Source organism: Carcharhinus amblyrhynchos, chromosome 24, assembly GCF_965287045.1.
Source record: "Carcharhinus amblyrhynchos chromosome 24, sCarAmb.v2.hapA, whole genome shotgun sequence".
Taxonomy (NCBI): Eukaryota; Metazoa; Chordata; class Chondrichthyes; order Carcharhiniformes; family Carcharhinidae; genus Carcharhinus; species Carcharhinus amblyrhynchos.
Window position 1 is genome coordinate 17,290,327 of NC_137347.1, and position 17,885 is coordinate 17,308,211.

At 43.4% G+C, this 17,885-nt stretch overlaps 1 protein-coding gene across 1 annotated transcript in view; it reads left to right on the forward strand.

Moving 5' to 3' along the window:
• LOC145358028 (disks large-associated protein 2-like) overlaps positions 1-17,885 on the forward strand; it is a 105,358-nt gene that overhangs the window by 51,473 nt on the left and 36,000 nt on the right. Inside the window, exons 4-5 of the mRNA XM_080211733.1 lie at positions 6,300-6,537; positions 10,965-11,305. Coding sequence (XP_080067859.1) covers positions 6,300-6,537; positions 10,965-11,305 — 579 coding nt within the window. The remainder of the gene's footprint in view (positions 1-6,299; positions 6,538-10,964; positions 11,306-17,885) is intronic.

Genomic DNA, 17,885 nt, shown 5'->3' on the forward strand with positions numbered 1-17,885 from the left:
TCCTTGTCTCCAGCTGTCTCCGATGGTCAGAGACCCAGGCTTTCACTGCCTCCGCTAGCTGTGGACCCATGTCAGTGATGTACTCATCAGATTGAGACCCACCAAGGTGAATGCATCTGCATTGGTGAAGGATGCAGGTGAACGCCATGTCAGTGCATCCACTGAAGATTCTGAGGCTGCCTCTTCAAAAGTGGGCTGGTGACTGGGGCTGCAGCGTTGCTCTTTTCCCCTGTTTCTTGATGGAAGCTGGAACAGAGCAAATATTATCAATTGGCTTAGCAGGCTCATGAAGTTAACCCACAGTCAGTGTGTGTGTATCAATGCTACAGATCGGATGCATCCTCAGATAAAAACAAAGTACTGCGGATGTTTGAAACCTGAAATAAAAACAGAAAATGCTGGATAAACTCATCAGGTCTGGAAGCATCTGTGGAGGGAAACAGAGTTAACATTTTCGATCTAGATAATCCCTCATGGGTTCCCAACGGAGTCCGATCTCACCTTCTACACAGACATGGTCACACTCCTCCCCAGCTATCTCTACGGCCTGTTCCTCAAAGTGATCAGCAGATTAATTCTGACCACAAACCCTCCGATCTTGACCCACCTGTACTTCTCTCAGGTGTTACTGTCCTGCAGAAAAGAAACAGAATGATTGATTGTGATGCCAATGGACAAATGCACAGTTTGGAAGTGTGCATGCCTATTGCAACTGCTGAGCCCTTCCCAGAAAGTGATTAAGAGGACCTTTTTCCATCAAGTAATATGAGATTGAGAGCTTAAAATGTTTGGTGCACATTCAGTGATGATGTGCTATCTACTGGTCATGTGTGAAATCGCTGACCCTTGCACTGCCTGATGACAATGTCAGTTTGCAGTGAATGGACAGGGCACTTACCCTAGAGGCACGTGGGAGATCATTCACCTTTATTCTGCACTGCACATTGGTTCTTCATTGGATCCCACAGCCACTTGCCGACGAGTTGACCACCTCCCAAGCCACCACAGTCAGCTGGGAGTATTGCCTCCTCCCATTATGCAGAAACAGGACTTTAGCAGGTTTCCTGGATGACCTGGAGGAGAATCTACCAGGAGGCAGCACTAAACCGTGGTCCTCACGTTGTTTACATCTGGGGGCCTTTTTGACAAGTTATCCTGAGCTCCTGACCTTGTAGTGATTGAATGGTTGTCTAAGCACCCTTTAAACATGGCACCTGGACCTTTGACCACATGAAATAATAGTAGGGATGGCGAATTCTTGCCATGCGATTCACTGTGCTCATCACAGATGCATAAATAATGAGTTAAACATCACAAGATCTCGCTTATTCAGCCATCCTGCTGCCTAGTGGGAATCACTCTGCTCTCAGAACAGAAGACTCTGCCCAAGGTCTTTAAGTTTGAACAGATTGAAAATAGTGTTTGCGTTCCACTGCGAAAGATAGTCAGTGTGACAATATCTTATCAATTCTAAACTGCTTATTGCGTGTTATCTTTTTTTCCAGAAAGCCCATAAGCCCAGGAGAAAGAACCTGCTGTTACAAAACTGTCTCACACGCACAGACATGCACCCTTTAAAACCCTGTATCAACCAAGAACTTCCACAATTACTTGCTGCAGTCTCCCATTTCAAACACCATTGTTACAGCCTCAATTCTAAACACATTAACAGTTCGGGCCGCATGGTGGCACAGTGGTTAGCATTGCTATCTCACAGGGCCAGGGACCCAGTTTGATTCCCAGCTCAGATCACTGTCCATCTGGAGTTTGCATGTTCTCCCTGTATCTGTGTGGGTTTCCTCCGGGTGCTCTGGTTTCCTCCCACAGTCTGAAAGACGGGCTGGTTAGATGCATTGGCCATGCTAAATTCTCCCTCAGTGTACCCGAACAGGCGCCAGAGTGTGGCAACAAGGGGATTTTCACAGTAACTTCATTGCAGTGTTAATGCAAGCCTAAAATTGTAACACTAATAAATAGATAGTAATAAAACATTAGAAGAAATTAGTGAGTTTGGTGAGTGAGCCACTGATCAAAGATAAGGAAATAAACAGAGGCAATAAGTGGAAGTGAACTGAGGTTCACCTCGCCATATGTCTTAATACAATTCTAACCTCACGGGGCCAATATAGAAATAAAGGATCCTTCAGCAGCATTAATTGAAAAGGAGGAAAAAGAAGAAGGGTCGCAACTGACAGCTGGGCAGATACTCACCCTCCACCCAGAAAGAAATGACCACCACTTTTTGGTACCTAACCACCAAAACAGCAACCTGATCAACTAGGCATAATGTAACACTCGCTAGTGGTAAAAACACACGAAGACATGCCTATCCGCAGCTCCAACCAATGATCTGCTATCAAGATCAACAGCCTCTAGATTCTACCACTCTCCTGACTAGATGACAACTGAGGAGTGTGAGGGGTACAAGCCCTCCAGACCACCTCAAACCCTGATTTCAAAGACTTGAAGCGGGAGAGTGATGGGATAATGTGAACTCTATTAATGCATGCTGTTAATGTTGCAAAATTAATCACAAAGTTGCTCAGAGTTAACTAAAACCCTATTTCAACACAAGACTTGAATCAAACTGTAAGTAACAATGTCAGTCTATGTGCCGGGGATAAAGACTTGGGGGAAGGTATTGGAGAAAGAAGTGGTACGTTAAGAGTTAATCTGGGGCTGAGTACAGAGCCGCCCACTAGTGATGTAGGAAGGCATCTGACCTCGTGCTTAGGTCAATAGTATAGAGCTAGATCACAACATGTAAGGGTGTGCCATGGAACTCTCTCCATACCTGTACCCTCTACTGTGAATAGTAGTTCAGTATTGTTAATAAAGACTTATTGGGAACTTCAACAAGACTGCTTAATGATGTCGCGGCTGTGGGCTAGTGACAATCCAGCAAAACAGATAGTGCATGAACCAAAAATGTTTTCAGTGCAGCAGCACTGTGCCATTATTTTTGTGCTAGCCCCCTGCTAGAGCAATTCAAAGCTGGTATTATAGACTTGTATGTATGTTTGCTTGCTTGAAATGCAGGGATGTGAGTTAGCAAAATCAGTAATGCCTGTGCACTGAGAATGTTGCCCAACTAACAATATTGGGTCAACCTCTCCAGCTGGTTATGTGTATGGCTGTTGAACTTGATGTGTGGACACACGTGTTAGAAAAGAACACTTATTATCACATGCATGATAGTAAGTGTTATCTTATTTACACTTGCATGCTACATTCACTACTGAGATAAAATCCAACTTAGCAGGAATCTGCTTTCACTTGTCCTGAGAATATCATTTTGCTTCTTGGCGCAAGCCAGGTTTATAACTTGAAGAATCAAAATGAGAATCCGAGTGCTTCTTCAGGTGCTTTCTTGGATCTGCATTGGCTTTGTTCCAAGAGTAATTAAAAGTTACATGAATGACCAGAAATGTTCCTCCTGCCATTTATATTGCAATTACCTACTAACAAAGGTCTCCTGAAATTAGAATTGTAATAATTCTTGTTCTTCCCTTAACTGGTGATGTAATCATTCTTATATAATGGCAAAATATTGCAGATGCTGGAATCTGAAACAAAAACAGAAAATGTTGGAAAAACTCAACAGATCTGACAGCATCCAAAAGATGTGCGGGTTAGGTTGATTGGCTATTTTAAATTGACCCTAGTGGCAGGGTGTTAGCAGAGTAAATGTGTGGGGGTTACAGGAATAGGGCCTGGGTGGGATTGGGTCAGTGCAGACTTGCTGGGCCAAATGGCCTCCTTCTGCACTGCAGGGATTCGATGATCTGTGGAGAGAGAATAGAGCCAATGTTTCAAATCAGGATGATCCTTCATCAGAGCTTTCTTGTTCAAAAGTTGAAGAAAACTGGGATTATTGCAGGGACCAAGGCTTAACTGGGGACTACAGAACCATAACACAAGCTTAGAAATCTTGATCTCAATTAATAATTTGAGATATTATCATTATGACAGCAATCTAGACAATTCCATGATTTCTCTGTTTCCTGGATTTTTGTTCAGTCAAAGGCACAGTTAGTTGTGAACTGTAACTCAAACTAAGCTGAAAATCATGGAAACGCAACAATCATACCATCTTTTTATTATTGTTCTTTCATGGGATCTGAATGTCACTGGCAAGGGCAGCATTAGTTGCTGATCCCTAATTACCTTTGAGGGGGTGGTGATGTGCGATCTTTTTGAACCCCTGCAGTCCATTTAGCTGGATGAATGGATTTTCGTCATTCAGGGAAATCATACCTGAGGTGATTGCCTGTGTAAAATGACATTTCATTTATCCATGCCCTACATAATTGGCTTCTACCCTACAATACATACTGAACATATTATTTCTTTTAACCTGTAGTAGATTATCATTTGATGAATGTGCAGGGGATTATATTAACAGTTGTTAGATGCTTCACCATTGGTGATGAACAATATGTGGGTCAGGCTTTGACATTTTCATTCTTTGCCAGTAAGCACACTGCAAAGCTGAGTAAAACTAGTGTCAGAATAAATACAGAAAGTGCTGAAAAACCCCTGCAGGTCCGACAGCATCTGTGTCAACATTTTGAGTGATGTACATTTCTTCCTCGGAGCCGAGAGATAGCAGCGGGCATTCAAAACGAGCTACAAGTTATCCAAATCACTCAATGAGGTGGCAGCTCTCGAGGTGTCCAGTATCTGTAGGAGAACTGTCTCTCACTGTCAGTTGACCCAACTGCACCCCTTTCCACGTGGGATGTTCCCTTTAACACTCATTCGGCACAAAAACTTCCATTGATTCCAAGTTCTGCATCGCTGTGCACAAAATTCAGTCAGATTGTCCCTATGCACCGGGGAAAGATGTTCATGAGACTAAATTTAGAATTTTTAGAACAGCTGTGTATATTAAGAATAAAAGTATGGCCTAAATGTTTCAGACCCGCCAAGAGGGAATCATTACAGGTGGGACGGAAAAATTGACGGACCAGCATAAAGGTCTGTTGACTTCGGACCGGAATTCTAGTTCCAGAGCAGATAGGGCCAGAAAATCCCGCACTATATTGTGAAGTACTTAGAAATCATAGAAACCCCTCATTGTGCCAGCATCGACAACAATCTCAGCCATAACCGCATGTATTTACCCTGCTAATCCCCTCTGACACTAAAAGATAATTTAGTCTGGCCAATCAATCTAACCCGCACACCTTTGTGGGAGGAAACCAGAGCACTCGGAAGAAACCCATGCAGAGAACGTGCAAACTCTACACAGTCGCACGAGGTTGGAATCAAACCTAGATACCTGATGCTGTAAGGCAGCAGTGGTAACCACTGTGCCACCATATCCTCCTATACTTGTTTTACTAATAGTGCTGAATTTTCTGCACTTTAGGTAGCTTTAGCAGAAGATTAGTGGAACTCTGAGTGAAATGGCCATTTTTTAATTCCAGAGGTTTTGCCAAATCTTCCAGCAGAGATCCCCTACAGAAAGTCAGGGCAGCATCTTTTAATATTTTGCGTGCCTGGTGTCAACATTAATCATTGTCATTGATTAAAAGAAATAAACACACTGAGGTAAAATAAATGAAAATGCTGGAAGTTGACAGCACATCTATCTGCATTTGAGACTGCTGCCGATACCTTCCACCCACTTGTCCACCTTATCGATGTTGATGTGCCTGCATTGTACTTTGAGTAATTCTTGCAAGCTCCCACGTGTATAGCTCAGACACAAAGCCTGCCCCATAAAGTGAGTCTCGACCCCAGTCTCGGAGGACCTCCTCTACAGCACCAGCGTGTCACTTAGTCAGCTTCCACCCAACTCCTCCTCTGGGCTCCAAGATAAGATTTCTAATTAAATGTCAATTTGTGCCGGATTGCTCACGACATGGAAATTGCTGGGTTTCACAGAACTCCTACAACAACAGACAGTGGGCAATTTCATTCCATCGATCTGGCCTGGACTTGAACCCATATTTGAGAGATGAAATTGCAGTGTGCAATCCACTCTGCCACCGCTCGACCTCGAGACGTACTTAAATATAGTCAAGAAAAATAAACTCAGTCTTGACCTGAGAAGAGCAGGGCAGGCGGAGGGCAAAGGCGGTGAGGGGTGGGTGGTGGTGGCGGGGGGTGGGGGGGGGGGGGGAGCAGAACACAAATATTAAACGCGTTTCATAAAAGATAAGTAGGCAGTGCAAGTCACAGCTTGGATGCTCTCTGCACTTGGTGTCATTGTTGTTAAATGTTTAATGAGATAACCTGACATGAAACAATTTTACCTCCATTAATAAGGAACACGTATGCTTTCCTCGCAGATTGGTGAGGCTGATCAGAACAGACAGTTCGAAGTGGTGTGTGAGTCAGTCTTTGGTGAAATGGAATCCCAGGCTGTGGAAGCTCTCGATCTGCCTGGCTGCTTCCGAATGCGGAGCCACAGCTATCTACGTGCCATTCAGGCAGGATGCTCACAGGATGATGACTGCTTGTCTGTATTTTCTATGTCAGCACCCATGATGCCTGCTACGAGTGTCGGTGCTATTAAACCCAGCACTTGTAAGTACTGACAACGAGGGATGATGAAACCAATTGCTCATCTTTAATTGAAGTGTTTCGGGTATTATCAGTGCTACAGACCAACCCTCTAGACTCAGTGTGAGCCATCAGTGTTTTAAAGTGGTCACCATGGAAACAGGGCTTGCACCACAAATTTCTATTTAGAGGTGGCCTCGTGCAATCAACAACAGGATAACATCACATTTGGTCAAACATGTTCTTGCATAGGGATGCATGTAGGGGATGGTAAGAATTTCCCTCGATATAAATCCTTTGATTTCTCATCACTCACCCCTTTAAAAATTATATTTCCTCGTGTTCTCCATGAAAGCTGAATTTCATGTAGTTATGAGGAATGGATCCACTGAGACTAGCACAGGAAGTTTAACCAAAAGCAGTCTTTGCCATTGATAGCAATGGAAGAGGACGGCCCGTAGTCTATTTGTAGGTGAATTGTGCACTGTAGTCTCTGCAGGGTATTTATTTTATCAAAATGCAAGCTACTTCACAACATCCCCCGTGTTCTGAAGCACCTCAGTGCAGTAATAGCACCTCCTCATTTTTTATATATATAAAAATAAGCAAGGCAAACAAGATCCAAAATCAATATAATTTAACAATGCATACCGAGGACTTACTCAGATCAGTGCAAGTTTATTTTCAATTGAACAAGTCTGGTAAGCATAACGACAAGGCATGTGATGGATTACACCCAACTGGATCACATCAATCACTGTATCAAGGGAGCCAGTTATGCATCGCAATGCATCAAGACTCGTAATCGAAATGCAGGAACACAACATCAAGAGAAGGAAAGGCTGAATTAGAATAAATACCCATGTCCACCCACTCTACCTCCTCCTGTATCACATCTCCGGACAACATTGATCCCTTTTATTTACTTCCTTACCTTCAGGTCTGGTCGAAAGTAGGGCTGCAATCTTCTGTCCTGTTTTGCATTGTCTGGAAGTTCTGGTTTCATTTTTCTTGTTGAATGGAAGATTTAGGTGGATGGGTCCTCATCAGGCAGTTGCTTATGGTGTGCACCTCCCTGTGACAACATGTCCTTTGTTTATATTTTTCTTTTGCTTTTTATTCCATTATACATATATGTCAACCCTGGCCTGCATAGACATGTGAGAGTGTCAGTGCAGATTTGATGGGCCGAATGGTTTCTTCTGCACTGTAGGGCTTCTTTGAGATAGCCTTTTGACCAATAGGGACACCAGTTGTCAAACAAATCATATCAAATCATTGATTTTCATTACAACTGAATTAATGTCCTTTCCTCAAATATTATCTGGTGATATTTAATGAGGTATGTATAATGCATGTGGGGATAGTGCGCAAAGTAACAAGAGGGGATGATGTAGTGAGTTACTCACTGATCTCTCACTGTCTAGCCCTGGCTTCAGAATCCAGACTGATGGCTGATGTCATGTTGCAAATCAATCGGAACAGATTCAATTCAGTTTCTCATGGGCATGAGCCTGATTTAAAACAAGGGTCTGTCATTTGAGATCCAAGAAAATGACACTATTAGACATTGAGAGCAGAGTATTGGTTGCTTCCTAGATCTGTGTTGGCTTTACATTCTATCAGATGCAGGATCCATCTGCCTCTGTCTCTGCAACTTTCTAGCTGAAAACTTTTCAAAGCACCTTAGCGGGGATAGATAATTCATAGAAGCCAAGCTGGAAGGGATTGGCTTCACGGACAATCAGAGTAAGAAGCCTCACAACACCAGGTTTAAGTCCAACCAGTTTATTTGATAGTAATCCCACAAGCTTTTGAAAACGGTGTTCCTTTGTCAGGTGTGTAGAAGGTTCTGATCAGAGAAGGGCGTATAAAGTCACACACAGTTTACAGAATACTGATTAGAATACAAGTCTTTACAGCTAACCTGCTATTCAAGTCTTATAGATGCAGACAATGTGAGTGGAGATAGCATTAAGCATAGGTTAAGGAGATGTGTATTGTCTCCAGACAGGACAGGAAGTGAGATTTTACAAACCCAGGCAAGTCATGGGGATTACAGATAGTGTGACGTGAACCCCAGATCCCGGTTGAAGCCGTCCTCATGTGTGCAGAACTTGGCTATCAGTCTCTGCTCAGAAAGCAGAAAATTGTCTGTAAGAAAGCAGACAAGAATCCGAACAAGAAAATTCACAATGTCAGAGTGCAATATTAATTGCGTCCATCCAATATGTTTTGTTAACACGAATGCATTCAACTGTCCTTCCACACTGCACTTGACACATAGCCAACGCACAGCGCCAGCTATGTAGCTTTCACCCTTAGCCGTGTGTGAATGGTACTGAATTGTTGTTCAGGTCTCTGAGCGGCAGTTTCCAGCTGTCAATACTGCACTTAGTTTAAAATAGAAGCCATCAAGTCTATATTGTGCTGCTTGACGAGATTGCAGCTGCCAAACTAGCTGGTGGACTTGGAGATAGATTTTTTTCAATTAAAATGATATGGTAGGCTGTTTATTATTGCTGAGAGAAATATTGACGATTGGTTTGGGAAAAGCTATTTGTGTTTTGGATTACAATTGAAAGTCAAGTACAAATCAATAGTTACAGAAATGTAATGTGGAAGTTTCTGGATAGATCTCAGTATTATCAAAAGACAACCTAAGAGCTAAATTACGAGAGTGTGGCAACTAGGGGATTTTCACGGTAACTTCATTGCAGTGTCAATGTAAGTGACACTAATAAACAAACTTAAACCATCTTGTTTAAGTCTAGCTATTTCTGATCAAGGATACATTCTTGAGGACGATCACTTTTATTTTCCCTTCCAATCTTCATTGCTGCTGTCCCCCAGAATGAGTGGCTCATATCGGATTCTCATTTCATGTAGCCAACAGTTCCATGCCAAATTGGTCCTTTCTTAAATCTAAGCGTAGTTTAAATTTGTTTATTGAATACTGTTACAGATTGAAAGCATTTATTTTCAGATAAACTGCATGTTTAATTTTACCCTTTCAGCTTACTTTAAAAACTGCAATATTTTCTCTATCGTTCAGACTCATGATAAACATCTATGGCGGCAATGGTTGTGAAGTTGACAGCTGTCCTACGTTTTTATTTTTTAGATTTAGCTTCAGTCGCCTTTGGTCCTGATTTGTCTGTCACAGCTTTGTCTGAGGGGGATTTAATGAGTTTCTACAGGCCACGGGGATTTATTGTACAACATCAGGAGTCAGTAAATCTGCAGGATGATCAGAGTCCTGACTCCCTCTTTCTTTTGTTGCTCTCTGACACCATCCATGGAGAATTGTCATCAGCAGTTCAACTGATTGCACTGACTTTCCCAGAATAATAACGAGTGATCCATTTTCCAGAAGGACTAGTTCAGTTTGACTCGGAGCATTTCTCAACTTAGCTCGTTCAGAGAAATTTGTACTTCAAGAAACTCGTTCGGCCAAAATAGAAGATTCATAAATGGAGTTGAGTTCAGATTTGAATTCAGATCATTTCAATGTCACTCAGATTTCATTAGAACAGCATCTGATTCAAAATGAATGTGAATACTCAATCCAAAATAAATCACCTTGTTTAAGTCTTCCTGTGATCATTCTATTTCTAATCAAGGATACACTCTTGAACCATTAAGGGTGGTCACTTTTATTTTCCGTTCCAGCTTTCATTGCTCATGTCCTCCAGAATGACTGGCCCATGTTGGACTTTAGCTTCATGTAGTTAGTCTTGCCAAATTGGCCCTTTCTTAAATCTAAGTGTAGTTTAAAGTTTATTTATTAGTGTCACATGTAGGCTTACATTAACATTGTAGTGAAGTTACCCTGAAAATCCCCTAGTCGCCACACTCCGGCATGTGTTTGGGTATACTGAGGGAGAATTTAGCATGACCAACACACCTAACCAGTACATCTTTTGGACAAATAATAAGGATCAGGGGATTAATTAAGAGGGGACATCAAGAGTAAGTAGGTTGCTACAATCCAGAATCAGAATATAGAAGATTTCAAGTAGAAGAACAACATTATTTATCAGTGTCTTTCTGTGAGAGGCTTTTATTGAATTGATGTTAAGGTGTCTTCCTCCAGGGGCCTCCCTGTCCCTCCACACTCTTCCCCCCCCCTCCACAAAATCCATTTCCCTCCAACCTCTCTCATACCCCCTTCCAAAATTTCTTCCCACTCTCTCCAGTCTCCAGGGTCTCCTGATCTCACTCCAGGTCTTGGTGCCGCCCGATCTCTCTTCCATGATACCTGTACTCCATTTTCATTCAAACCTTTCTGAATTGATCAGACTTTAGCGTGTGGGAACCAGTGCCCATTGTATATCAGTACTAAGGAGATGAATATTTGCATTAGGAGCCATGGCATTTGGAATGAAAAAATGCAGAATATGGTGCAATAAAGCGTTTTAATGAGCTTTCATTTTGAATCCCACTTCTAGCGTTTAATTACAAGAAAGCTCCTCCAATTCCTCCTCGGATGGCGACAAAACCAATTATCTCAGTAACAGCCCAGAGCAGCACAGAGTCAACCCAGGATGCATATATGCAGAATGAGGTACATCGGTCTACCTCCTGGTCAAAAGATATTAAGTCCCAGTGTAATTCAACAGACAGTATTGATAGTAGCAAAGCACTGCACCTGGCCCTGGAATCCTTTGCCCCAAGTCGTTCTTCAGTGAAGAGCTCTGACGGAGTTGGAATTAATAAAGGCATTTTGAATCGCGATGAACCAAAGCTACAGCCACGCCAAAGAAAGTGGCGTTCATCTGTAGGGATACAGGTAAGCCTTATCTATTATGTTAAAAGTTTATTTTGTTAAATACGATTAAAAAAAATTGACCATTCTATCATTATAATATTTAGGTACATGTGTGTGACCTACTTGGAATCTTGACAATTTCTAGCAGCTTTGGTGAGGTCTATACTCTACTATTCGCAGAAATGAGAATCTACAGTTTTTTTTAACCTTTTTAAATTCTTATTACCCATTCTTCTGCACCAGCTGACAGTCCAAATATACTAAATGTCGCTTTGTAAAATAGTTACACCCTAAGATAAATTTCAGTTAGCATTTCTATGCCTTTCGCCAAGTCTCCAATTCTTCAACAGAACAACTTCCTTGCACTCACTCTGAACACATTGAATTCCTCACTCAATCGTTTTGTAACGAGAATAGTGTATTTCCTCAATCTCTTGTCACTCTGTGTAAATTTAAGACCTGCCACCATTCACATCCTCGTAGTTTAAGTCTTAATTATTTATTTTGTTGAATTTTTTTTTGCTTGCGTGCAGTGCGTAGGGCACAATCCAGATAATATTACAAATTAGAAATGTGCTGATGTGTGTGCATTTAGCGGAAACATTGGTTGGGATTTTCTTGCCCGTCTCCCTCCTCCTCCCCCTGCTGAAGTTGTAGACAGCTTGCCATTGGTCACCTCTGGCAGGATCTTCCAGTCTTAGCACAGTCAATGGTCATTTGCGTTGTTTCCCCGTCTGCAACACAGGGTGGGGGGGGCAGGGGGGGAATCGCCTTCAGTGGGGCCGGAAAATCCGCTGGAAAATCCCAGCTATTAACTTTATCTCATCATTTGATTTAATCTTTATTTTTCTAAGCACTTTCTCAACATAATTTAAAGAGAAAACAGTATTTCTCCTCTTCAGTTTGTTTAGCCAGATAAGTCCGCAGCAGAGCAGCACAGTGGTTAGTACTGCTGCCTCACAGCAGCAGGGACCTGGGTTCAATTCCAGCCTCGGGTCATTGTCTGTGTGGAGTTTGCACATTCTCCCCATGTCTGCGTGGGTGTCCTTCAGCTTCCTCCCACACTCCAAAGATGTGCTGATTAGATGGATTGGCCATGCTAAATTGCCTCTTAGAGCTGGGGGTTAGCAGAGTTAATATGCAGGTTTACGGGGATAGAGTCTGGGTGGGATAATTGTTGCTGCGGACTCAATGGGCCAAATGGCCTCCTTTTGCACTGCAGAGATTCTGTGATTCTGTGAACAAGTGTGGGCTATTAGCTCAGACAAAACTAAGCACAAACACATAGCCAACAAGTAAGAGGAGCACTGGGTATGCCCCACTGCCCTGGTCTTCCTTCCCTGTTGTAGAGAGATACCACCACCTCTGTTTGGGGGGAAGCTGCATCTTGCAGTTTCTGATTCAATTAGCATGAGCAGGGGTTTGTCAGGCCACCTGTCTCCAGCCTTAACACTATCACCCCCCCCGCCTCACCCCATCCCCCGCTTAGTGAAGGGGAGAAAGGGGCAATGGGTGAGATTCTCTGGACTCCCCGCAGTGTTTTTCTCGATGGCAGGAGGTGGCGTGTCACTTGTTGCTAGCTGGATCTTCTGGTCCTGGTGCTGTCAATGGGAATTCCCACTGAAGCCACCCCACGCTGCCAGGAAACCTGCGGAAGGGCAGAATCCTGCCGGCATGAACGACCGGAGAATTCCAGGCAACAGCTCAAAAAGCAGATGGGTCTCCAATTTGACCAAACTTTTGCTGATCTGTCCTGATACCCCTTTTGTGGCTTAGTGACTATGTTTATTTGATAGTGCTCCATGTGAATTGCATTGGGTATTTCACTATGTTAAAGGTGCTATATAAATGCAACATGTTGTTCCTCACATGCTTTCAGTTGGCATGGACCCAGTCGATGGAAAGAGCCAAACCACCAACTCTCAGCCTTAATTTATCACAATTCTATTATATTAGACTGGTTATAAGTACAAGAGGTGTCCGTGGACTATGGTCCCTTAAATCAGTACAATGAAGTCTCAACAGGAACAGTAAGAAGTCTCATAACACCAGGTTGAAGTCCAACAGGTTTATTTGGATTTACTTATTTACAAGAACAGAAAATAAAATTTCCAAATACACCTGTTGGACTTTAACTTGTTGTTGTGAGACTTTTTACTGTGCCCACCCCAGTCCAATGCTGGCATCTCCACATCAATAGGTTCGTTCAGTATAGATCAAACTGAAAGTGAAATGTCCTAATTGATTTTCCTGACAAATGCATTTCTAAGTGTCGAAGTCCTTGCACAGCGCAGTTAGTCACCTCTTCCTTGGCCACTGATGTTTGCGATACTGTTGTAGTAAACAGTCTGGTGTTGTAGCTACACTGTGCCAGCTTCACTGTGGATTAGTGGCTGTATTAAAGCTGTGGGCACACATCTTGCTTCCCCTCACTAGTTGTCCTCCATATCACTCAGAGAGCCGACAGAAATGTTTATCTACAGATGCGGCACTGGTTGAAAGGCACCAATTTCAGTCAAGGGTACTCAGTCCCAGATGTGTTTGCACGATGGGGCTTCAGGTTATAGAGGGACCCCAGCAGTCTCGAGAAAACAGCTCAAAGAGCAAAAAAAAGATTCAGATTCCAAACAAAAACAGAGAATGCTGGAAAATCTCAACAGGTCTGACAGCATCTGTGGATAGAAAATAGAGCCAATGTTTTGAGTCCGGCTCCGTCAAAGCTCCAGATTCTAGTTATTTTCTGACAAAAATTAGAAGTGTAAGTGTGTCTGTGGTATCGCTGTTTTCTTTCCCCCTCCTCAGCCTAATGGTCAGCCAGTACCTGAGCCTCTGCAGCAGCTCCCTGATCTTCCAGCTCTGGCTGCTATGGTGCAGGGTCATGCTTGGGCTGATCCTGGTGTGCTTGCCACCCCAACTCCCCAACACCAGTCAGAAATAATCAGGCCAGTTGGCCTGGTTCCAAATCAGATATCACCTTCTGTCTGTAAGGGTGTGGAAAAGAGAGAAAGAGAGACACAGTCAGCAATGCTATCCATCTTTTTACTGTAGCATCTTCTCTCAAACTTATCTGATGCAGCGGCTGGAGAATGACAGACCCTGCACGGCGATGCTTCATAATAGCTGCTGTCCACACCAGCCGATGCCCCGCGTCCCCTCATCTTGCTTCATGTCCCCGTCATCCCTCCCTCCACAACAGCAGTGGAATGCTTCATGATCTGGTGGAAAGTGTGGAACACTCGGTTGCCCCATGCTCATCAGCCTCTTGGCCCTGTCTTGTGACTACCTCTCACCCTGAGCCTTGACTTGGTGTTGCCCCTTGGGGATTGCAGTCTCCTCAAAGGTGAGGGACAGGTCCAGGAAGATGAGTAATCGGATGAAAGCGAGAAGGTCTGTCTTGTTCTCACAGGCCAGGAAGGATGCCTGCTCAAACCTCATGGGTGAGCATCACTGCATCTTCTCTGAGGCAGTTTGGTTGACTGCAAGGAAGTATCAATCAACTGAATAACCCAGAAATTAACCTTCCATTGGCAGCACTCTGTTCCTTATCCATCATCCCCTGAAATGGGGGCTTTTCGCCCAATGCTAAGTATTGAGTTGAACACAGCAAAAACACAAAGAGTCACAAATGACAGTCTGCTGGATAAAGACTTATTTATTGATCAACATGTGCTGGGAGGATGACAACCAGACACAACAACTCCTTTCTGAAGTTTACAATGTAATGGCAAAATAGTTATACATTTTCGAGAATTCATTTCTCCCGCTTACCCTGTCAAGCTAACTGGATGCTCCAGTTGCATTAGTACACCTTATTTACCTTGGCCAATTGCATCCTACCTTCGAGCAGAATTAGGACTTCATTGGCCATTAGCATCCGAAAGTTCCTACCCACTATTACTGAACAACCTCACCTGCATAAATCCATAAGGTTCAAAGGTCACTTTCCCAGTGTAAGCCACAGAGTTGAATAGGAGACATTTGCACTGTCTCGCTTTGCCTTATTATCAGTAAGAATTGAATACTTTATACACATTGTGAATACTTCTACTCATCTTCTAAAATATGAGAATTTGAACTCTCCATTCCTATTCTGAGGACTAGCGCTCTGAAAGCTTGTGATATCAAATAAACATGTTGGACTTTAACCTGGTGCCGTGAGACCTCTTACTGTAGTCTTTGGCTTATTGTTCCCAAAGGCCTGTCTAGTTCAGACTTCCCATTTTGCTCCAGTTTACATTTTGGCCAAGGTGCACAATATATCCAAAAATACTTGTTTAAATCTAAAATATATGCTTAATTTCCATAGCAGTAGTTATGTGAGTATCTGTGCAAGTATCTTACTTTTGTATAAAATAAGTATAAAGCATATTGTGGTCCTTAATCTAAATTAATTTCCCCTATTTAGTAATCTTATTAGTTTTTAAACTACCAGGGTTTTTTGAGCCCCTCTGTAATAAGTCTTCAGAGGAAGAAGTCCCTTCACCAAAATCCCTTTATTTACAATTCCAACAGCAGTACACAGAGTGCTATCAGTCAGCAGTTTACAGGAACTGACTCTCCTGGTTAAATACAAGCAAAAGACTTCCTGTTTGGCTCATCAATTGACACCTTAATCAGGGAGTTCAGATTCCATTAGGCCAACCTCAATGGACTGATTGAAGTCATTACATCCTTTAACACCCCCCAATCCCCGTCACCCCAACAGACCCAAACCCCCAGCCCCATCCAGAAACTGGACACGACAGCCCTGCACCCTTCAGGGAGTTGCCAGATGCACCTTGGTTCAAAATGCCTCAGTTGTCAAATTCCCTCTCACATAGGAAGCACAGGGGTTCAACATTGGGCATTAATGAAAATTGCTGTGTCCCTTCCCTAGTGTCTCCCAAGCAATCAGTTGTGGGGAGCAGTGCTTGATGATGAGGTGCCCTTATGGCTGTGGCAGCTAAACGAGTGGAGAAGAGCCTCCTGAAGAGGCTGCAATGATGCCACAGATTAAAGGATTCTTTCAGTCAGAGATGTGAATCTATGCTGGAAGCTGAGCTGCAATGAGTGATACAGTTACTGCCTCAAATGTGAGTTCCATTCGAAAGCTTGGCTGCGATCCAGCAAGGTTCCAATAGTGTTAATGTTACCCAGTCAGATAAGGATGAGACCAGAGGGAGTTGCTCCTGGGCAAAGGCAGAGAACATCATCCTTCTTGGAGCACGTCCTGACTGTCTCCACAGTGTGCCACCTTATGTGATATGGGCTACCTGCAGCTCATCGTTTAGCTGCTATTGGACCACCAGATCCTTGTGTGCACTCACCTTTCAAATCCCCTCCCTCATTTGGTATGGGTCAGTGAATGAGAGAAGCTCCATGAGTTGTTCCAGCTGCCTGTGCTCATGGAAGGTTTAAAGGGAGAGAGGCCCTGGGTTACTGACACTCGCTATATGCAGAGGGAGTTCAGGAAGGACTGGCTTGAGTTTGGGGTTTCTCCATGAGGCCAAGACTAGGCTTAATTGTGAGTGCATAATTGGTACTAGTATGCAGGGGTCCATATGGCCTTGGTACAGAGGTTTGTATCCAGCTTAAATTTCAGAGGATACATAGAGAAATGCACTGTTTTAAACAGGATTCGGAAACTGACATGGATGGGATTACCTGCAACACCTCGGAAACTGAATGAATGAATACAATCTGCCAAGGCTTCTCCATCCTGGGGAGAGAACCCCCCCACACCTGAAATCACCCCCTTCCCTTGAACCCCACCTACTTCAGTAGAGACGCACAATCCTGCCCCCCCCCCCCCCCCCCCACCCAAAGGAAAGCAGTTTTAAAATGATCTCTTACCTCCTTACTCCCCCTCGGATCCCTTGCAGCCAGGTGCCTACTTTTGAAAAGCAGCACCAAATTACACCCACATGACCTCTGGCAGTGAGGGTGAGTATATGGCAGGAGGCCTAACAAGTGGGCCATCCAGCCCGCTCACGTATTTGAAATGAGAGGTTTTGAATAATTATCGAGTTGCCGCCTGCGCTCTTGGCGGGAATCCAATTGGGGCCAGTGAGGCAGGCAGGGTAAATCCCAATTGCATCCCAATTCCCGATTTTTTTTTTGGGCCGATGCCCAGTGGGGCCTCGGGATTGATGCTGGCCACTGGACGAGGCTGGAGAATTCCACCCTCGTCTTACACAAAATGTACTTAAAGCAGTTTGAGGAAATCTGTTTTCTAATGCTGCTCTAACATGATGACTCAAGTCACATTGAAACATCTGATTACATCACACCGTGTCATCATCTGAGCTACATTATATGGTGACATGAAACTGCTGCACAGTGGTTCTGACTGCTATCACACTTCTGCCAAAACAATGTCATTATGAAGGGAATACCAATGGTGAGACTCCTTTAAAAGACCATCTCTTTTAAATATGTTGAAACACTTAAGGTAATTTAGTTGCTTTGTGATATCATAATGAACCTTGTGACATCAAGGTAATCATTGCAACATCATCGAGAACGTATCTCAACTGTTGTAAAGGTTTCCTGGCTTTTTCTCCTCCTTAAATAGGTATCCTGTGCAATTTGAAAGCCAATTGCCCAGTATCACCAACCGAGA